At 34.5% G+C, this 24,198-nt stretch overlaps 1 protein-coding gene across 4 annotated transcripts in view; it reads right to left on the bottom strand.

Moving 5' to 3' along the window:
• Window positions 1–24,198, bottom strand: part of LOC138122306 (irregular chiasm C-roughest protein) — a 329,893-nt gene that overhangs the window by 30,299 nt on the left and 275,396 nt on the right. For all 4 annotated transcript variants that reach the window (XM_069036512.1, XM_069036513.1, XM_069036514.1 and 1 more), the window contains exons 6-7: window positions 18,533–18,793; window positions 2,780–3,067 (exon numbers count right to left, since the gene is read on the bottom strand). In XM_069036512.1, the coding sequence (XP_068892613.1) occupies window positions 2,780–3,067; window positions 18,533–18,793 (549 nt within the window). The remainder of the gene's footprint in view (window positions 1–2,779; window positions 3,068–18,532; window positions 18,794–24,198) is intronic.

Raw genomic sequence — 24,198 nt, 5'->3', positions numbered from 1 at the left:
TTGACCGTGACTGTGGAGTCTTTAGAGTCCCATTTCTTCAAAAATAAAAGATATTGATTTAAAAAATACATTTTTCAGCACTCCATGACACCTTTAAGGAAATGGATTTGGATCGTTACACAGAGTAAGGCCGGCCTGAGATATGACAATTGGTGGGGGTGCGCGTAGACGGAAAACAGTCGTAAAACAGGGGTGTTCAACAGATTAAAAATCAGCTGACTGTTACTGTGACCGCTATTCTCTGTTGTGGCCGTTTGTGCCACGCCACTGGAATATTTTGTCCACGCAGATTTCCCCCACCAAATGCCATATCTCAGACCGGCCTTACTCTACCACAAGAGATTACATCGACTATATCATTGATTAACAAAAGGAACAATAAGGCCCCTAAATTATACCCTTGTGGTATACCAGATGTAGGTGAAAAGCAACAGGATGTAAAATTACAAAATTTAACAGAGTTGTTTGCTAATTAAGTAGGATTTAAGGAGTCACAATAACGACTTAGTGAACTCGTAACCATAAGACTCTAATATTCAAAAGAACATAGTAGCTAATTGGTTCGAATGCCTTTTGAAAGTCTGTATAAGTATCATCTACCCTTTATTATCGAGAACCTTAGAAACAAATTGACCGAAACAGTCCAGATTTGTGATGATGGATCGTTCTTCAACAAAGCCGTGTTAAGCAGGTGTTATCAGACTTTTTACTTGGATTTATATACTTACGGTTATAAATACGAATTTCAGAAATTTGCTGAAGTTCTGCAGAACTAAGCAATGTCTCGGTAGCTCTGAATTAATTAAAGACAGGGGTTATGTTGGCTTTCTTTCATATGTCGGGAAACTGTGAGGCTTTGCATTTTTACTAGTTACGAGATGATGTTGTCTAGGATCGGACAAAATATAAACAGGACTCCTGTGAAGTAAATAATATGTATGTTGTTGGTCATTGTAATGCATTATCCCATGAATTCTAGTATTAGCTCTATTATTTCGGATGAATGCCCAAAACTTTTTGGGATCAGTAGATAAAGAGCTTTGAATAATAATATGAATTAAATAGTTATTTGTACAACTAGTTATGAAAGTCATACTTTTTTTCACGAATTTGCAGATTAATTAACGAGGGGCGTAGCCCGAGTTAATCAAGCAAATAAGTGAAAAAAAGGGACTTTCATAACGTGTTGTACACACTATTTTTTTTGCATATCGAAAAAACTTGAGAAATTTAGTCTAAAAGGATTATGAAAAATTACAAAGAAAAATATTGAAATGAACCCAAGCAATTGATAAAATCAGAAGAATAATTTAGGCAACTGTGTTTCTATTATAGTCATTAAATGCTAAATCGAGTCATTTGGTTCAGCTTTTATTCATTGTACATATACTTCTAATGCAATGGGCTACATAATAATCGGTAATGGTCTTTTTACCAATAAACGAAGACCCTTGTTCCCTTGTTGACTGCGCTAATGTTGATTCTAGACTTTTATTTTTTTTCTGTAAACGAGAACTGAGCCTTTTGAAATATATTTATTTTCAATCTAACGTGAAGTTCTGATTACCTGTGATACTTCTGGTAACAACCGAAAACTGTTTGTTTTCCATTAGCTATTTCTAAGCGCCCGTCGCGTCGTGGCAAGAAACGTGATATAGTGACAACGTGACAATAACTTAAACACTCGTATCTCGAGCCATTTTTCATAACGGCACTAAACATAAATATATAAACATTGCGACGCCTTATTGTTGGCAAGAAAATCGATTCGGGGCGGGAATACAATAGTATCAGTTCAGTAATAAACTGATAAAATATGGAAGTTAGCGAACAGGGGATACACCGCGAATTTACACATTTGCACATCGATATCCAATTTAGGAATAAAGGTATCGCACAGAAAACCACGTATTGCCTGAATAAATTACCAGGCCAACATATACACATTGAGTCTGGTAGCGCCTCTGCCTCTTTGCGGCAATAAAAGCGCACAATATTCTTGGCGGATTGAAGCGACGTACGATTGCTAATAGAGAAACAGAAATAGAAAAGTCGAATAAAAATGCAATCATGTCTCAGCGTTTACTTTGCGGTGCATAGGAAATTGTGACCTAATTTGCGGATCGGGAACTTTAAGACCCTGTTCGAAGGTGCTTTCGTCTACAAGGGTGATGTTCATTAACATCCTTCTTAAGCACCGTGAAAATACTTTGTTGGATTATGTTTCTTCTCGATCCGTTCTGGTTTCCGATCATTAATATTGTTAATGCAATATTTATCCTCCAGAAAGCAGCTCTATAGCTCGTGTAGCAGACAAAAAATTTCCAATGGGATTTTACTGGCTTAGATTTTAATTATCTGAGTATTTGCCTTTCTTGTCAAAACCCTGACGGAAAAAGAAATTGGTTGCTGCACATAATTGGAATTCATCATGAAGGAGTCGCAAGGCGAGTAAATTCACTGATGGTAATCCTACTCAGTTCGATTCAAGACAGGTACTTGTCAGTAATTACAACCAAATAAACATGTGGTGGCTCCAAGATGTGTTTCAATCTTGAAGCGAGTTTCAATTTGCGGAACGGACAATCTAGTTAAAATCGATTGGTTGATTTGAAACAGCTTTCGTACTCTCAGTTGAGAGTATGCTTTATTGGACGTCTACACTAACAGCTGTCTCCTAGATAATTGAGTTTAATTCGTCCGGTCGTTACTAAAACTTTACGCTACATTCCATCCGTCCATCCGAAAAAAATTCAAATAAGAAATTTCTTCTACTCACCGTGCACTTGCAGAATGATCGGTTCGCTGATTTCAGACCTTTCTTCCCCCTTAATAATGTTAGTAACTTTACACCTGTACTCTCCCTGATAGTCGTATGTGACGTTGGCGATGTGCAGTCTTGCATCTCTCCCCCGTTCTTCCACTCTATCGGAGGGCGTCGGTAATTTTTGCAACCACTTATACGTAGGTTGGGGATTGCCTTCTCCCAAACACTCGAACGTGGCAGGAGAAAACAACGTTACAGTTTTGACCCTTTCTCGACCGATGCTGACGATTTTTGGAGGGTCTGCAACATCAAATAAAAAACGTCCAGATGAAACCACTTTGCGAGATTTGTTGTCTTATTTAATAATGTTCTACAAAGGGAAACGATTAAAACCGCATTTCCACACAAATGTCAAAATCACTTTGTATCGATTCCTGTTAGTGTTACATCAAGGATGGGAGAGAGAAGGAGGTAACACATCTCCTTGGCGTTCAGTTGTGGTTGCACATAATCTTATATGAATTAGGACAGCATCCGGCGAAGTTTGGAGATTAGTAAATCTGTAGTTCGGATGTAATTTGTTCGTTAATTAGGGAAGCTAATTTGATAAGTGCAAACGCCATGTTGGTTTAGGACTAACAGAAAGCTCCGTTTAAATCGGTGGGATCTACAGCTGGTACCTTCCCTTTGTTGTTCGGTTGGTCACCTTAACATCACTTTGAGCGACTTAATCGACTAAGACGTATCTTCCTAAATAACTAAGTTTGAAATTTCACAAAAGAACATTTCGCCGGAGTTTAAATTTTACGAACGGTATACAGATAATTTATAAAATTATTAACACATTATACTCGGGTTATGCATACACATACTCGTATTTAAAAACTTTTTCAATAGTGGTATTTTTGAATTTGAATTTTTTAATTGAAAGGTAGGGCATTTTAAATAAGTTGCAGTATACGTATTGCAATTAAAATATTGATTAGATGATTTTTAAAAACCAATTTTTAATAACGATTTTGTTCATAACCAGTCACATGCAATATATTTGAATTAATATTGAAGGACTGTCTGCTGTTATTTCCACGAACAAATATAAATTTTAAATATTCATATCGCAATTGTCTTTGTTAAAAACATGGTATTATTTTTTGTAAAAATATGTGTCTCATTTGCTTCGTCAACTAATTTTTGAAATGTATGTTAATTAATCTACTCCACGAAAACAATTGTACTTATTCATTAATTTCTGATTTGTGCATGTCTAAGTAACAAGTTTATAGATAGAATAGCTATGAAATATAATTACCACTCGACAAAAAACCCAATGGTCATTTGTAAGTAATGCCCTTGAATGGTACTGATCGTGAAATAAATATTTCATTTTAGCTGTAAATAAATTCTATTCAATGATTATTTTAATATTTTGTATAACGCAAATTTGTGACATATAAATAAAATATGTTGATGTCAAAAATATATTGGAAAAGAGTTAATTTATTATTTAAAATAATAATTATGAAAGTACTAAAGCTACTAAAGCAAAAATTTAATATTACATATGTTAACCGTGGGACTCCACGAACGCCACGTCAGCACCGCGTGGGCGATCTCGGTGGTACTCGGCGGGAACCGACGGCCCACGACGGGAGCAGGACGTACCGTGCGGGAAGCACAGGGAGATACGAATCTACCAGCAAAGGGTCGACACTTGTATCGAGTCGAGGCGGAATTAAAACTCCTTGTTTTGAGACTATTTGTTTCATTAATTTACCGCTCATCACAAATCCTGCTAACATCAGAAGTGGGATAAAAGACCCGAATAAGTGGTGCAGTGGAAATAGTAGTTGTAGTGATTAAGTGCGCAATAAATAATGCCCCGTGTACGAGCCCCCTCGAGGAGGGCACGCTCCAGATATGGATCCCGGGACTTGGAACTTCGGGGTACCAGGTCCAAGCCCGGATCTCATGACAGTCGACCCAAGCATCGCAGGTCGGGGAAGGAGAGACGGCGTCATCGTCGTAGGACCTCGAGGTCGACAACGGAAGGACAGTACTGGTCGAGTACTGGACAGGGTCAGGGAGGGTGGTGAGACCCTCTCTGGGGGCTAAGCTCCTGGTCGGTCAGCACTCCGCCTGCACGAGGTTTGAGGGTCTGACGCGTGGGTGCGGTCAGAGGCCGGGAGAACCATTTGCCCTGGTGGTTGTTCACTCTGCCGGCGTGCGAGGCGTCGAGGGCTGATTTGCAGGTGTCTGATGCCCAGGTCACACGGGCCACGCCGGTGCTTCGGAGGTGACCAAACGTAGATTTCGGGCCGAATTAAGCGCCTCTAGTATTAAGTTCGCTCAAAGCGGGGTTATATCGTTCCTTTAGTATTAGTATAGTATTTTTAAATTCGTAAGGAATTTTGGCTTAAGTCATAAATAAACCGAACAAAGACCCTACTTAAAGAAATTTATTGTGATATTGTACCTGTCAATCACTAGGCGGTCTCGGAGAAAAAAATTACCTGGGGGTAGTACTCAAAATATTTGTCGGAGACCGTCTAGTGATTGACAGGCACAATATGACAATAAATTTCTTTAACTAGGGTCTTTGTTCGGTTTATTTAGGGCTTAAGTCAGAATTCCTTAGGAAGTTACAAGCACTATACGTTCCTTAGTTATGGTGCGTTCTTTCGTAGCGTTTATTTCATCCATGTACCATGCACCGCGTGGGCGATCTCGGTGGTACTCGGCGGGAACCGACGGCCCACGACGGGAGCAGGACGAAGTACCGTGCGGGAAGCACAGGGAGATACGAATCTACCAGCAAAGGGTCGACACTTGTATCGAGTCGAGGCGAAATTAAAACTCCTTGTTTTGAGACTATTTGTTTCATTAATTTACCGCCCATCACAAATCCTGCTAACACATATTACAATTTTAACTGTAGAATTCGCCAACGGTACTCTGTTAACTGATACCAGAGAATTAGGAGAAAAATGTAAAAAAAATTCCATCTCCTTTAGTTTCGAAACTGTAAGAGTTCAAAAGCTAGTCTCATTTATTTTGTCTGCAATTACTTACTGTGTCTTTTATCACATTTCCAAGAAATGCCTTTGGGTTAATTTTACCCAAAAAACATTTGACAACAGCTCAATTCACCTATAAATTATATCAACGTAAATGATTCAATAATAAACTTGAACTCCTTTTGTACAATACTGTAATTTTTGAAGTGTTTTTTTATTAGATAACAGGGTTTATCACCCACAGCCCGTCGAATAATAATTTCAAAACTCACAGCAAATATTATAGCACTAGTTTATGAAGTCCAATGGCAAATTTTGATGGAATGGTATCAAGTATGTAAAGTAATCATTGTAAAGGGTCAGTTTCGGTTTGTCTAATAATGAAACTTATTTATCAATTTGTCTTCATAGTCGAAGAAAAAGTATAGCATTCTACTCACGGGTAATGGCTATTCTCACTCAGATGAATTACGTCACATGCCTTCGGCTCGTGAACTAAAATCACTCTCATGAGTAATAGCCATCATTACCCACTCGTTGAATAATATACTATTTTTGCATTTTCCTAATGCTCTTTTATCTTTATTTAACGTATTGTTCCCCGAATTTTGGGACTTCTGTATAAACAACAACATTAGCATTACTAATTTATAATTATAACGAAGCCATGTCAGAATAAAAAATAATATAAGTAAGAACAAAATCTTGTCCTTATCTGTCTTCCTTATTTTATTTAAAATTACATAAATAAAGACGATGTCACGAGACAGTTTTCTCATGATAAATTTCATTTTAAATAGCTCTATTCGGGAATTGAACTGTGATGTGAAAAATGCTTACTACTAGTTTTGTACATTGAAAAATGTTCTGAACTAGTTTTATTGAATACGACGCAACATGTATACTTCCAGAGTGTTTATCAGCTTCAGCTCCGTCTAATCGGCTCTTTGAAAATGAAAAAGTAAAGAAACAAAACAGACACATTTGCAGCATCGAATGGTAGGTGTATCGATTTAGCTTCTTACTATCAAATAACTGTAATAAGAACGTACTCCCAATTTACATTTACAAAACTGCAGTTTGAAACTGATTTGTCAAGTTACAAGTTACTGATTTTTAATTTTTAGAAATTTATCCATAAAACTTCTGTATTTTTGTAGGATTTATGGAGGATAACAATTATTTAACGTTTTATTTTGCAAATGCCATTGTACCATACATGCCAGACCGTAAAATATTGAATAGCACGTAACTCAGTTCGTTCCAGTTTGTTCCGTTTGACGTTTTAACTCAAACATCAAAGACATGTGTCATTTAGTTTAACATTCTGTTTTAATTAAAACGTTATTTACATTTATACTCAAATATTTATTGAATCTTCAATTTTTTTAAAGCAACAACAATAATTTTTATTTGACTTGTTAATAGAATTTCTTTTTTCGAGCTTTTTACGCAGTGTTTCTTTTACAGCGCTTATTTTATCTGACAGGAATAGATTTAGGCAATCCTTGTGTAAAAAGATTTCCGTGAAGCAGTTGGGATTCTTTTTTAGATGGTCTGGAATCATTCTTAATGCAAACCTTTTATATCCTTAAGAGGGAGGATGTAAAAACTTTCACCTTATAATGGTGAAATGTGGCACACATATAAAAACCAGTGTTTCGTCCTTGTACCACAAAATATATATAAGTACATAGTTAATTACCGAGAATGGCTGATAACAAATAAGAACAATGTGTACAACGCAATTTTCTGCAATGGAATTATTAATAAAAGTGTCTAAAATTTGTAGCATAGGTGTATTTTACAGTAGAAACACGATGGCCGGAATGAATATGTGCTTTTGTCCCGAAAATTTGTTGGCAGTAGTGTTAATATTTGTACAGTTTTATCGCTCAACGTTAAAGGAACATAAAATTTTTCAGGTGCGGCGAAGTTTTATGTACCATTTTATACCGTTTCTAATTAACTCATTGACGTGTAAATTTGAGAACGGCCCAACAAAGGTAATTGTAGAAAAAATAGTTACATAACGTCTTTAAGATCTAAGTACTGCAGAAATGACAATTAACTCGTCTGAAGTTTCACTGAGGACCTGCTTGTTGTTATTTCAGGGGGAGTTGTACCGGGGACGGCATACTTCTTCCTGGGACGGCGATAGATTCGTATGCGGACGTGAAGACAAAGCAATATAGCTGCCCCAACTTGTGTGTTTCATTATGAAATCCGTCGGCAACCGCGAAAGTATAGGTAGCAGATGTCACCTGTACAATCAGCCAGAAACTTCCTGAACGAGGGCTGCTTCTAATTAGTTAAACACACGTTTGGATGATCCCGTACATTCTTGTTAGCAAGATTAAACCTACAAGCAGGTGCCACGTACACACACAATGTCCCCCATAAAGCCATTGTGTGTCATATTTTTATATTAACCTAATTAGGCTAATTAAACGAGAGGGTTATTTTGAGAGCAAAATGAAAATAGCTTTACACAGAATCGACAAAAAACTAACAAAAACACATTCTTCGTGCTGCTTTCCAACGTTGAACTGATGTGGGAAGTATCATTGTTGTCGTTGCAGTTCTTGGCGGGTAATAGATACTGGTTCTCCCCGAGGTTCATTCTGTTTGAGGTTAAGATGTTTACTTGTTCGGGAAGGTAAACAGCTAATGACAATTGCAAATATCCTATTTGCATACAAATTTCCGATAATAGGAAGACGCGGGTGCAGCAAATTATAGTCAATTTCAAAGTTAAATTGGTCGAAAACTATTAAACCGTTAAATGTAGTCGTCTAACTATATGGGTCCTTCCGAATTCACGCATCTAAAATTTCGTTACAGCCATAGGCTTCACAGTTTCCTCCAAAGTGATTTTGTTTGTTTAAATCCGGATTACTTACAGGTGTTCTATTGAATTTCGAGATTTGATTGCATCGCACTTGCATAACAATTCTACAGTGAAAATAATAATTATGTTACCTAAATGCTACTAAAAATGAATGGCTGTAGTGTGTGTTTTACAAATAAAGAGCGATCAAATTAATTTGTAATCGAGTTATCCATGAATTCGAAATCGTATTTCTTATGGAGAGTGTTCCAAAATCACCGGAGGAGTTTGCAGTGACGGATTCTTGGCAATAATCTAAGTGCTTATTCACAATGGATATAAGCTTGACATAAGGCATAAGAAATTCATGATACATGCAGTGGATATACTATTAATTTTTACGTAACTTATGAGAAGTGACCTCAGTGAACATTATTGTTGTGTACAAAAAGGCATGAAGAATCATATTCGAGTTATATGGACACAAATTATTTTCCAATTGCCCAAATTTACAAATTATTCTTAGGTATCTCTTATGTAATTCTTACGTCTTATCTCCATTGTGAATAAGCACTAAGACAAAAATCTTAACGCAATTATGTCGACACTTCAACAGCTTTCAACCGGGACGCAGTTAAGGTTTTGCAAAACAGATCCTTTGTGCAGGGCTAGGTGTGATTTATTAAATTTATAGATAGGCGTTGGAAACAAAATAAATCACGACAACTTTACTGAATTTACTAATAACATTTGTTAGTCACCTTCCATTATTACTTATGTTTCTTATGTCAATGAAATATTTTTTGTATTGCTTCAAAACATAACACAGGTTACAGGGTTTTGGAAAATCTCCAAAGCCGTTGGGCAATTAGTAAAATGCATAACTAAAGATAACAATTTAATCAACTGTAAAAACGTACAACGACGTACAACTACTGTTACTGCTGTTAGGCTTTAGAAGAATCTTGTGGTACAAGATTTTGTACATGCGTATTATGTACGCATAAAGTCTGTTGTCTCTCAAATTCTGTGTTCAACTTTTTGAAAATGGAAGATCGGCCACACGATGCGACGCACTATCAACCCTCCAGCGTTGGAAGGCGTTCGTAGCATCTTGTAGCGCCGGCATAAGCAATTGTTGATCACACGGTACATTGCGTACGGAATCCATTGATTCTTCTTCATTAATGACAGTATGTTCGTTTGCTGGAGTTCTTATCGTACGCTGGGGAACAACTACACTTTTATGCGAAGAAATTAAAGTGTCTCTGTTTCTTGTAGAATTTATCAGTCTCAAAAAACATTTCCAGATGGCTTCTATTTGGAAACTGAATCGCATATTCCCGTTCAGAAGGTTCAGAATTATATTCACACTCAAGGTAAATTATCATACATTTTTTGGAGTAAAAATTTCGTTAAATTGCATCTTTCGTTGATTGTATGTCAGTCCATATTAAACTTACAAGAAAAGAAAAACTACAAAAAAGTTGCCAAATTTCATCCTTTACAACTTTTATTTGAACATTTTTCTAATATAATGAACGGTTATCGGGTTATTCTGTGAAAACGTGTTTTTTGCACCTTTCATTTAAGATGGCGGCTCGCGCTCACCGCCCCCAATGTCGAAAACTTGTAGTTTTCATCACGGTCGCTACTCAAACAGCATATTTAGAAATCATTACTACCCTACCTTACCTACGTTACCTGTAAGGCAACGACCATTTTTATCCCCCACTGACTGGACTATACCTATAAATTTAATAAACCCCAACTACCCTCGCACAAAATAGTATATTATGATACAAGTTTATAAGGAAGCCTTTAAAGCACGCGCGACGAGTTTAAGAGCACGACGCGTAGCGGAGTGCTTTTAACGTCGCAAGTGCTTTAAAGGCCCTTATAAACGTGTATCATACGCTATTTTTTATTATACCTGCACTAAAATCTGAAAATTATAACAAAAAAAAAGCAAATTGAAATACCTTTTTCGAAGTAATCTGTGTCATTAATCGTTGATATAGAAATGGTCAATTGTTGTTGTTTCGTTGCTATCATAAATTGTGTATAAATGTCTATTTATCATTGTTCAAAATGTAGGTGAATTTGTTGTTACCTAAGCGACCTTAAAGCTTTAGTGTTTTAAGGGCCCTTTTTCGCACGCATTTTAGTGTCAAAAACAGGAATTCTGATTCAGGTATAATAAAAAATATTTTTTTGCGAAACTTAACGTCCCTGTTGAAAACGATAGGAGTCTCGCCTTAATTATATGAAACGATTGTGTTAGATTGTTGCAAGGAATTCTCCCTTACGAACTCCTCCTGTGATTTTGGGACATTCTCAAAAGATCTAACTAGGGTCAAAATTTTAGCTTTTGAGAAAGCTTTGGACAGACATTATCATTAATTTCACCCCAAACGAAACAGTGTTAGTCCTTACCAAACAGGTCTGAATCATTCGTCAACCCTTTCAAGTAGTAGCCTGTAGTACATACACCACACCTTTTAATTTATATTACATTGACAGATAACGACTGCGCAATGAAAAGGTAAATCACAGAGGTTTTAGTGCTAGGTGTGGTTATACTAATATATCAAAAATATACGCAGCGACCACAAAATTGGTCAAAAATCGATTATCACTTTAGAGTCCCCAAAAATTGCTGTGTCTTTCTTCCCAAATAAAACTTCTCTAATTGGAAAATGGTGTTTTGGAGAAAAGCACGAGCACGAAGGAACGGTTAATGTTTGTTTTCGTGTTGGAATGCATTCATGTTTCATCAGTTGTTGCAAATAGTTTCAACTGGTTCCTTATCATTAAATAAGATTTCACAGTCAGCACCCAATTTGCACAGAGGTTTATCGCGTCCAGTTCTTCGCATCCGTTTAGGTAAGTTGCCCAAGGTCTCAACTTATCACATGAACTAATGGTTTTTTCACTTTGGCAGTTATTATCTTCAATAATTTCGTAACCATGCTCGTATATACACTGTTCGCCAAAGAAGGCGGCGCATCCAGAAGGAATTGAAATAAAAATTTGAAATATTAACAGTATTTCGTAAAAGAACACTTCTTTGCTTGATAACCTTTATTTGGTGTGAAAGAGAATGTGTTTTTTAAAAATTTATTGATCCGATCTTTATTCGTGTCAAGTGTTTTTTGCCCGGAGATGCAGCAGATGTAAAGTGCGCAGAGCTTGGAGAAATTGGACAGAAGAACCACTTGCAACCGGACATAGAGGTAGCGGATGTCCGAGAATTACAAACGAACGTGAGGATAGAGGTCTCTTAGCGGCTGTTAGCAAGAAACCCTCTGAAGATCTCGGAAGTTGTTGGAGAAGACTGGGTCGAGAATATATCGCCGCATAAACATATTTGGGTCCACCTCTCATTGTTTTTATCTTTATCGTCGGCTTGCTTCTGCTAACCCAGAAGCTCAAAGCTGTAAGGTTGCAATGGTGCACCGAAAAGTTGAACTCAGAGCATGAATGGAGGAATTAACCTGGCGCAGAAGACGTAGAGGATAAAGTCTGAATTTAAACCGCCTAATGGTGTTATGATGTGGCCCGTCTGCCACGAAGTCACTTTTTGATATTTGGAATTTTTCCACTCATCGATACATTGATCATCTTGTTCTGGAGTGAGTTGTCTCATTCTACGTTCATGGCCTTCCAAAGACCAACGAGGATAATCTGCTCTACGAGGGTTTCCTGACTTGTTGCCAACTGAACACGCGTCGGACATGATGGGATCAAGACTGCAGCACCTGTCAAATCCTCGGAATAATTTAGAGGATCTTGCACGTGAAATTCACACTGTCTGGGATGAAACACTTATTTCCAGCATGTTACCGTTTTTTAACCTATGATTAACAAAAAAGTTCATGTTAATTCTTGATTAACTTAATCATACGATGTTCTGTGAATTAATCGGAATTTAATGATTAACGTCAAAAGTGACATTGCCGATTTATTGAAAATTTATTATTAAAATAGTAAAACCATGAGCAAAGAATAATGATTGATGATATTTATGACGTTAATGCTTATAGTAGTGATGAAGAGCCACGAAGGCCAAAAACTATACGCTTTAGGCCCAATCACTTCGAAGAATGGGACCAAAAAGATTTTTTTAGTCGCTTTCGTTTGTCTTCGCGAACAGTAGAAAGATTGTTAGAAGAAATAGAAGAAGCTATTTCCTATCAAACTAACCGATGAGTGTTGTGGAGTAGTCTGCATCAAATTCAGGGGTTAAAATACCAGCAAAATTTTTATTTCAGAAATGACTGTCTATCGCCTCAAAATCAGTTGCTTTTTAGTCTGCGATTTTATGCAATAGGAGCGTGGCTGGAGACTTGTGGTGTACACAAGTAGATCTCTAGCGGCGTTGCGTCCAAATTATATTAAAATTCCCCCAAACCGAAATGAAATTAACGAATGTAAACAAAAGTTTTTTATAGTACTTCTAGAAATAAGCGAGAACAGAGTCAATTGCTTTATGGATGTAATTATCCTTGGTAAAATGGTCAGAGATTGATATCCAACTGTTAGGGCACAATAAAAGCAATTGACTCTGTTCTCACTTATTTCTCTTTAACATAGCAAGATTTCCTAATTGTATTATAGGGGCATAGACTGTAGAAATACAATCAGTAGGTGGAGAAAATGCGGAAATTAGGATGAATCAAAATTACAAATTTGGGTCATTGTTTACTTTACCTAGGTATTTGTGGAATTTTCGCGTTTTTTCTGGCTAGACAGCCGCAGGGCGTTCTCCTACATCGTTTCCCACCATTCAAACCTTGTGCAAATGAATTTTCCTTGCCCTTTAGACATTGATCAATGATCATTGATGCGACCTTGAAATACAACAAGAAAGAAAAACAAGGGCATTTGCACAAGGTTTGAGTGGTGGGAAACGATGTAGGAGGACTCCCTAAGGGTGTCCACGAGTAGCTAAAGTAAACAATTACCTAAATTTGAAATTGTTACAAATCTCAAACCACCAAGTTGTCAAATTTGACAGAAAAGTTAATACCAACGTAACAAACAAGAAGTAATGATTAGCTAATCATTACTTCTTGATTAATTTCAAATTAATCATGGATAGCGTTTTTCAAACCAAAATTCAATTATGATTAGCTAATTAAAAATTAACTGAAAGTTAACACTCATCGGTTAGTTTGATAGGAAATAGCTTCTTGAATTTTTTCTAACAATCTTTCTGCCGTTCGCGAAGACAAACGAAAGCGACTAAAAAAATCCTTTTGGTCCTATTCTTCGAAGTGTTTGGGCCTGAAACGTATAGTTTTTGGCCTCCGTGACTCTTCATCGCTACTATAAGCATCATAAATATCGTCAATCATTATTATTTGCTCATGGTTTTACTGTTTTAATCAAAAATTTTCAATAAATGGGCAATGTCACTTTTGACCTTAATCATCAAATTCCGATTAATTCATACGAGTAGAACATCGTATGATTAGGATAATCAAGAATAAACATAAACTTTTTTGTTAATCATAGGTTGAAAAACGGTAACATTGTGTTAATTACAAATTAAACCTTAATCAAAAATTAATCATCGATTGAAAAACCGGCCCTTAGTGTACGATGGTATTTCATCTATTATTTTACGTTTTTAAAATACGGTACACATATTCAGATTCCTCTATTTTAATTAAAATGAAAATAGACAACGTAAAGTACACACGAATAGGCAATCTTTTATTTTTCTGTTCATTTTAATACAGCTAGTTACGGTGAGTTTAAATATTTTAGGTTTTGTTTGGTAATGTTACAGTCTTTGATCATTTTAGCAGTGCAAAACTCGACTCGACGCAAATGAGAAAGAAAAACTAAGTACAAAATGAAATGTTTTCATTTTGAACAAATAAAGTCAAGCAAACCTTGTAGCTCTTTAGCCTCCCACACTATTGAAAACAGAGGCCGTGAAGAGGATTCAGTTTCGCATTATTCGAATCAAGGGATTAATTTCAGTTTCATTCAAAGCAACTTTTTCCATGGCCTCTTCTTCGCCAAATAGGTGCTTTGAACACCCTGGTGTCACATCTACTCACAAATTGAGTAATAAAGCGTCTAATTAAAACTTTTTTATGCGTTTAACCGTTAGAATCATTTAAATAATGGATTAAATAAATATTATTCTCGTTTAGTGTTGATAATTTCATAAATCATTTATTTAACCGCTCAGATCTCTGGAGTATTGAATAAAGTATAGGATTAATGTTGGCAGCAATCAAGATGAAATCGTGGAAGTTTATTACAGTTATAACTATTATTGTTGAACTGCTATATTGAGCAGAAATTGAGAACGAGATAAGGAGACAGAATGGTTTAATGTCTCACAACTTACGTAAATGAGACACTATTCTCACAGTGTACATCTTAAAGGCGTTGTTTTTAGTAGTTAGGTTAGACGACCATCGTGATTACGTTCTGTCTGTAAGGTATTCCGTTTCACTATACTTTGCCCAATAGTGACCCATATTGAACAAAGGCATTAATGTCTAGAGTGTAATGTAATTGTGTAAAATATGGTGACATTAAAATCCAACGGTCATCTAGCTACGTTGTAAATTAACATTTACGATCCAACGTAATAAATAAACATGCACTAAAAATTTAATTTGCAACAACTGTGTTATTGCAGAGTCGAAATTGCCTCATCATTTAATCACATTCCCCTTAATAAATTGTCTATGCTTTCAGCAAAATAATTTTTTTTAGACCTCCGACTTATTTGCGTAGTCTGATTTGTTTTCGTTGTATTGACTGTAGGGATGCCCTCGGTGTAGTAAAAAATGAATGGCATAATGAATGTGTTAGTAAATAATCGAAATCCAGGCTCTTGCTTACACAATGCGAAATTCGTCAGGTTTTTAAACGCTACACCGAATTGATGAAGTCCCTAAAGTGCTGTACCAAGTAATAGGATTGTAAAATACTGAAACGCACAGATGGAAACAACTTGACTTTTAAATCTCGCTCTAAATTTGATAAAATCAATAGATTTATAGCGAGCAGGTAAGATTCTCTCCTGAACTTTATGGCGGAAGCTTTAAAACTTTCTTTTGATTTCGGAGTCAAAATTTTCTAACAAATTGTCACTGTCCAATATCCCAGCGAGTGATGTACGATTCGCTCAGGGACGAGTTCTCCAAATGCACGCGATGGCTGTTGAAATAAATAACTGCCTTGTATGCTTTTTGTTAAAACGGATGAACCACTGGAAGTTTTTAACTATTCCCTGGGGATGCAAGATCCACCTGTCGCACAAAATTGCTAATGCTTTGTTTTTTTGTGTTCTTTTTAGGGGAGCTGCATTATATGTGGGAACAAAACCGGTTTTGTTTAAAACTCGGGCAAGATCCCCTCAAATAAATTAAACATTTTTATACTTTAATTTTAACAGATCGTAACAAAATAACCACGCAACCACACTTTTTGTGAGCAACTCACAATGGACATTTGCTTTTGTTATTCAGCACAGTTAACAAAAAGATTGTGAAATAGTTGGACCAATAAGATTTCAAATAATCTAATTATAGGTTTATAATGCATTTGCTAATAGTTATAAAAATATTACCTACTTGTTGTTTTCATTTACAAGATGTTTTCTTACTTCAAGACACATCGCCATGTTTGTCCTTGTTTTGAGGGACTGGTTTAGTGCTATGCCAGATGCAAAAGTAAAGAATGCACGTTTTCAGAATTATTTTAGAATTTAGAAGGAAACTTTGAATTATTTGAACAAAACTTTGTCTATTTCTATGTAATTTTTCAATAACCTTGTTTATCATATTCCGAATAACTAATTGATCAACTCCTTTCGTTTTGCTCTTTATTTTACGTGTCATCTAGTTCTCATTTGTTGCTGCCCAATCTACCTCATACACTTTATTAGATGCTTGGTTCTATCCATATGTTCTCAACGGACCAGCCTTGGGAACATTAGTAGGATTCAAGTCTCTGGAGACAAATAGTCTGTCACTTCTTTTGTGTAATGTAAAGTTGATAGGTCTGGCCAGAACAAAATACAGGCTGATCGGTATTTATCTACTATCAATAAACCGTGGTTTTTTATCAACATTAAGAAATGAAAACTTGAGTATTGATTGCAGCATCACCAATTTGAGTGATGTAAGGAGCAGAAATATCATTTTTTGAAATCACCACCTAAACTAAAATTTTCGGGTCTTTCTCAAAACTTTAAGAACTGCGTTTCAGTTTATTTTGGTGACTTTACTTTCCTGTAATATTTTAAAACTGGGAAACCTTGATTTCGATGACAGACGTCGTTGAGATGCCTCGATTTGATGTTCTGACAAAGCAACAATTTTTTTTGTTTTGTGTTTTTTTTTCATTCAACTTCTTTAGTTTCTTTTTTCTTCGCAACGTTGTATAATCTGATAAATGATTCTTATATTAAAGCTGTTACTTCGCAGATGATTGGGTAAACACTATTTAAGTCTATTATCCTTTCTTAGTAGTATTTACTTATGTTTTTAGTGGGACTATTAAATTTATTTTCCATGTTGGAACATTTGAATTTTGAGATAATAAATAATTTTTCAATCAATACAATTGAACAAAATTGTTGTAATTATGCGTAATACATTCTGCGCTTAAGAAGAACTAACAAATTTTACCATTTTATAAATATCAAAAATTCTTCCGTAAGCAGATTTTTTGGTAAACCTTTTTTTTTTCTAGCATTTATAATTGGATTGATTTAAGAAAAGTGTATATACCATTCACGATTGTTTCAAATTTGGACTATCTATGAAAAACTAACATTTTAGTTGGCAGTATTGTGATTTGTCATAATAAATCTATTTTTTAAATAATTGAACGCATTAGGAATAATAATCGTAAAATTCTAATTGAAAGAAACATACATATTTGTAGGGCAGTTCTGGGTAAATTCTTATTAACAAAATTAATGACGGAATTGACAACATTGCGAATATTTAAAAAAGAAACGTCATATGACAGGACCTGACGCCAATCTAACAAAAAAATATCTTGGCCTGCTGCGTGTTTAAAACAATCGTGAACGGATAATATTTATAAGAACATTATTTTATCTTAATCGTAGTTAAGTTTTGAATTGACTTGTTGACTGAAAATCTGACGTAGAGAGATTTTTTTATAAAGTTGATGAAGTGATGAATCGGTTCAGAGACTTAAACCTGATTTATTCTAAGCCAGCAAAATAATCCTCTTGATTACAAATGTTTATTTGAAAAAACTGAAATCCGCAGTGCATCCAGATATTTTCAGGGCTTAAAATATGCACCTAAATAATCTGACATGAAGAGCAATACCATCCCGGAGCACATTTGTCAGCTGATACGTTATCCGACCATCCAGAGGGCAACATATCACATCCCTTCGTTCGACACCTGCTACCAAAATCAGTTATTTTTCAAAATTGACACGGGCGGATATCTATTATTATACAAAGAACAAAAGCTTTAAAAATTGATGCTTCTGAAAAGTTGACGAATGTGTTTTCCATCGACAGTTTATTGAGCTCGTTACCTACGCATATCTCCTGGAATAGCCTTAAAACTTTCATGATTGCGATATAAATTACAGCCGGATTAGTGTTGTTGGTAAATTCTAAAATAGATTTAGGAACGATAAATTACAATTTTAATTAATTGACAAAATGCGCCTAACAGAAAGCATACATGAGAGCTGTGGTTTCATTAAAAAGGAAATATAGCGAGCGGAGGGATTTTGGTAAATAAGCCGTTTTAATAAATAACCCAGCAGACGAAGAGCTGAATTAAAAAAGAACGACACCCACTATTCGAGACATAAATATAGGAAAACCTTTGCGACTCGATCATCAGAATATAAATCAAATGCAATATAAATGTATTTTAGTTTACTTACATTTAACATCAACTTGGACTCTAATTGGGTGGGATTCACCGGCCTTATTGCGAGCTTGACACGTATACAATCCTGAATGTTGTCTAATAGCAGGACTAAATTGCAATAATTCTTGCAAACTAGCAGGTTGATTTTGACCTTCTCTTCTCCAGACGACGGCAGCTTTTGGATTTGCAGTGACGACACATCTTATGGCCACCGAATCCTTCAGGTCTTCTATGTCAGTAGTCGGTATTCCCACAAGTCTTGTTTCTGGAACATCTGCAACAAGTCGACATCTTTCAAACTTTTGAAGTAACTAAACGCACGTTCGTAGATGTTTTATCGACAAATTCTCGATATTAAGTTTGCTCCGAAGTTTGCTTTTCAGTTTCATCAAACGCTAGATTTCTCATGTGCCAGTCTCGAGGTCATCGAGGTCATTGTTAAAAAATATTTAATTCCTTTTCATACTTCGGATATCTGAGTTTTTTTTATTACGTACAATATAAGATGTTAACAACTAACCTATCCATGTCAGGTACTGAAGTAAGTGTATAAAAAATTTGAACGGGTAACACATACTTCCAGGAAAATTTCATTTTAATTTAATAAAGTAAACTGGAATTTGCTCGAATTCCTGTAGTATAATGTTTTTTTTTTCACCTCAAAACGAGATGCTCGTTATTACGTGAAAATTGTTGTTATCACAAAGAGAAAACTAAATTCCTATTTTTTCTTTTCAAAGCAGGTAGGAACAAAAAAGTATTTTTTTAATTAATTATAAAAATATGTTACTTAATTAAGTTTGCGAAAAATTAACCATTTTATGATACTTGAATTTAATTAGGTACTTTGGTTTTAAACCGTCTTAGTTTATAATTTTCACACCTGGAAATATAGAATATTACTTTAGATTTGAAATTTATTGCATTTCTTATTTTTTTTCTTGCAGTGCAATTTGAAGAAACATTTTTAAATGACAAATTTGGCAAATGTCATTAGCATTACCATTAGAAACGGAGCAAAATAAGATGATATCCTGTCACATCCTCATACTACCTTATTTCAGCCAATAAAAATAATTGAAAAGGGACACATGACACATGAGTTACAATTTCTTAATGCGATTAACAAGTGATTAGCAAAAACAATAATCACCGATAATATTTTCTCTGGGTTTGAAAAATGATTAACTATTTTCTGTGGAGAAATGTCACCGTTTTAATAGAATTTTCCAATTTGGTGAATAAAAAAATATTAAAGATAGAAATGCTTTTCTTTAGCACAAAATGTATTCATTCTTATAAGAGAGATAACTCCTACACGCAATGCCACATTCGAAATACACGCAATATTCATAAATAACAATAATTTAAAAAGATTTACGACACAAAAATAAACTCGAACGTATCTTTGTGATGCACTTACATCTCTGACCTAAATAGCAGAATATTGTGCCAACAAAAACGTGGCGGGTGAAATATGTTTAGGTAGACCTATTATAAAAGCCGTGTGAAATTCTTATTTACTTTTTAAACTAGAGATTAGAAATTTAAATATTTCTCAAGAATTTTTGAGGAACTATAACTCAACTTAAGCGTACAAAAAGTTTCGACACGGTAGTTTCAAAGTAGACTTAGCGATGTTCTTATCACGTCAGGGAGGAAATCCTGGACACTTTTTGGCGTACTTGTCGTTTAATTAAAACTTTTTAGTACATACTTACAGTTTATTTAGTTAGTTGCGAATATTTTAAACTTTCATTTAAAATAAGTTGCTTGCTAATATTGAATCATAAAAACTAATTTTCCATCACCTTTTACTACTTATAAAGAAAATGGCAATTTATGGCGTTATACGTGCTACAGCTAAAAACTACGTTGCTCAAGTCTTGTATCTCGTTTAATTATAATATATGAAACCACATATATGTACATACTATGTTTCAGGAATTATAAACTGTTAGGTACTAGCTGTGTGGAACATACAAATTAGAATGTAAAATATTAAACACAAAAAATTAAAGCAAGCTGGACTTCTGAATATGTAATTGTCAGAGACTGCCCCGGTAAATACGTAATATAAAATTTAATAAATTATACATTTAAAACTCCGAGTTAATTGTCTGTATGTAGTCTTTGCTTTGTTAAATTCAACGGCAGTCTCACACTTGACTAAAATAAAGTCTTTCAATAAGTTTTTCATATGTTTGAACCTTTTAAAACGTGTAATTTCTCTTATAAACCAATTATTCAACTTAAGATGATCTGATATTAAGAAAAATATTTTTCAAAGCAATATGTTCTTTGTATGTACTATTGCGGGCAAAAAAAGTGGGACATCAAATTTCTGTCAGTTTTGAAAAATTCTATGTAGTTCAAGCTTTATTGTCATTTTTTTGACACTATTCCAGCTGACAGTTTAAACATTTATTTTATTATTTATTATTTATTTTATTTACAGTTTAAAAATTTATTTTATTATTTATTTTTATTATTTTTATTTATTTATTTTTACTCCTATTTTCCTTTTCCAAATGCCTTCTTCTTTTGATAATGGTAGATTTTGATTGGAACTTTGCATTAAATAAATATTCACTACGTGCCTACTTACAATAAAAGTCAAGACAATGACATTGATGTCCTACTTTTTTTGCCCGCAATAGTACAATAAATTATTGACAATTAAAACTTATCAATCTGTCATTTCTTATGTTCTGGTTTTAGAAAGAAATAGAAGTACACTTGATTTCAGAAAAATAACGTACACCTAATATTTTACCATGTAATGTTAGCTTTGTTTCCATGGTTACATTAAAGTGACAAAAGCCCGAATCATCACTAAACTAGAAGGAAGATAGCGTATGAAATTCATGTTGCCTAGAAACAATTTAGGTATAGCGGCCTATTTAAACTAGGAAAATATTACAAAAATCGCTCTCAGTTAGTTAGTGATTTATACTAGGTGCCCCAAAATTCGCGGAACAATTCAACTTCGTGTTAGAAAATTATGAGAAAAATAATAAATAATTCTATATATTTTAAACTAGAAGATACGCGGGCTTAAAAGGTGCAGGTTTGATCTTATTTATTTAAATAAATATTAAAAAAGATTTTGATTACATATTAGCTTTTTACTGGCTAGTGGTATAGTAATTTTTAACGATTGTGATGATAAGGTTTGCAATTATTTACTTCATTATTTCCAGGATTTCCAAGAAGTGATTTTATGTCGGTTTTACCTCAAATAACATATGGCAACATGCCTTTGATTGTTTTTTCTTATTTCTATGGATAAAAAAAAGAAATATATATTTGCAGATTATTGGCATAAATCGAATGTATTTATAGTCTTTGCCAAAGCCAAATAACCACCAACACTGCATTCTACTCAGAAAATCAACCGGTAACGTTGTACACTGAGATTTGATTGGTCTAGCATCCTAGTACATGATATCAAAATTGCCATTATACTGGGTGATTCAGTTTGGTATTCGCGGCCCTACATCTTTTTTGTTTTAAGAAAAAAGTATAGCAAACCATATATATTTGTAAATCGCTTGTGAAACTACAATAGATGATGTTGTCAAATCTTCTCTACGATGACATATGTCAAAATTAAGACAGTCAACTTTTTTTTTTAAATAGCACACTATACATTTCTTAGCCTATTATTGTAAAGCTTTTTTTTCTACATTTGAATGTGTAAAAAAAGTTGATACTTACATCAGAAAAAAATCGAGAAAAATAATAAAATATGATTTAATTTATTCGAAAGCGTTATATTCTAAAAAGAGCTAGTTAGCCAAACATTTGTAAATTCGCATTATGTTGGTTCCTTGAATGTCACTATTTACAGGACTACCACGTAGCCAAAAAATAAAATTATTTGACCTGTTTGTTTAGCCTCGGGTGCGCCTCGGCCAGAAAACTGGGACTCGACCAAATACCAAATCCATACTGAATTTACTATGCTAAATTCGCGTTATGTTGGTTCCCTGCATCTCACTATTTTAAGAATTACATAGCTAAAAAATAAAATTATTTGACCGTGAAATACCCAATCCATCCTGAATTTATTTTATTCCAATATTAGAATTTACACTTATTCGAATTTTAATAGCCAGCTATTCAAATATTCGAATAATTCGAATACGATTCCCAAGACTCATCATGTCATTCATGCACTATCAAAATTCAACTACATATTTTCATCGTGTATGCATTCAAAGCGGTATAGTCAGGAAGAAGTTAGGTTTCGAAGCCAGACGTTATATCATAGTTATTTATTTAAATGTAGGTTATAACATAGCTATTTATTTAAATGTAGGTACTTTAATAATTGACACTATTAATGTCAAAATTCAATTGTCTCCATGGCTAACTAGCTCTTTTTAGAAAATACTACTCAGATGAGTGCTCGGTAGTTGTAGCCTGGGTGTTGGGATGCTCTCTGTGTAATGGTTGTTCTGTTGTGATTGTGTTTTGTGTATCATTTTCTTTTTGGCAGGGCTTCTAATTGGGCGTCAAGCCTGTTAGCCGTCAACAATAATAATAATAATAATAATAATAATAACACTTTCGAATAAATTAAATCATATTTTTTTTTCTCGATTTTTTCCTATTGCAAGTGTCAACTTTTTTTACACATTCAAATGTAGAAAAAAAAGCTTTACAAGAATAGACTAAGAAATGTATAATGTACTATTTAAAAAAAAAAAGTTGACTGTTTTAACTTTGACATATGTCATCGTAGAGACGATTTGATAACGGCATCTATTGTAGTTTCATAAGCGATTTACAAATATATATGGTTTGCTATACTTTTTTCTTAAAATAAAAAAGATATAGGGGCGCGAATACCAATCTGAATCACCCGGTATACTTAGTGTAATTTTGTTTTCACCAACATAATTCAACAAGGCACGGCCTAACAAGTGTTCAATTGAAATGTTCATCAAGTTGGCTTTGACTTTATTTTTTAAAAGACAACAACATCGTAAACTGAGTTGGTTAGACAAAGATAGCGACAAAGATCAAAGCCAATTTGATGAACTTTTCAATTGAACACGTGTTATAAATGTTGCCATATTTAGTGTATAATGTATTAATTTTCTAAACGCATGAGGGTTGACCATGATATTTTGACACATTTCACATAGTATAGTAAATTTGACAATATAAACTGTCATCAACGTCAGGTAGGTATACTCCGTACGGTGATAGATTGCACGTTTTTAAATTCTAGTTCCAAAACATAAAGCAGTGAAAAATACTAAACTCTCCATCTCAATTGTTTCACGTTATGTAGAAAACCGTTGTATCCCTGCAGATTAATTCCCGCCAAACCAGTTTCTGTGTCTGTCTTCTGTCAAAAAACGTGCAATCTATCAGAGTACGGACAATATCAAGTAAAAATTTTCTTCAACACGATGTCGAAAGTTGTGTCTCAAGAAACTAAGTGCAGCATTTGAAATGCTATGAAAACATGAAGCAAGATAGGCCTGATTTGAGCTATGATCATCTGGTAACAAGCTAACACCTAACAGATATTTTGAACGTAAACGTAACTAGTCCTTAATAGTCTTGAAAAATAAATTAGTAATTTCGATCTGTCGTCTAATTAACGATGTTATAACAGAAAAACCACGAAGCCTGCACGAAAGGATGATGCCGAAAAGTTAA

Source organism: Tenebrio molitor, chromosome 1 (assembly GCF_963966145.1).
Source record: "Tenebrio molitor chromosome 1, icTenMoli1.1, whole genome shotgun sequence".
NCBI lineage: Eukaryota > Metazoa > Arthropoda > Insecta > Coleoptera > Tenebrionidae > Tenebrio > Tenebrio molitor.
Note: the sequence above shows the minus strand (reverse complement) of the source record. Positions and strands in the feature narration are given on the sequence as shown.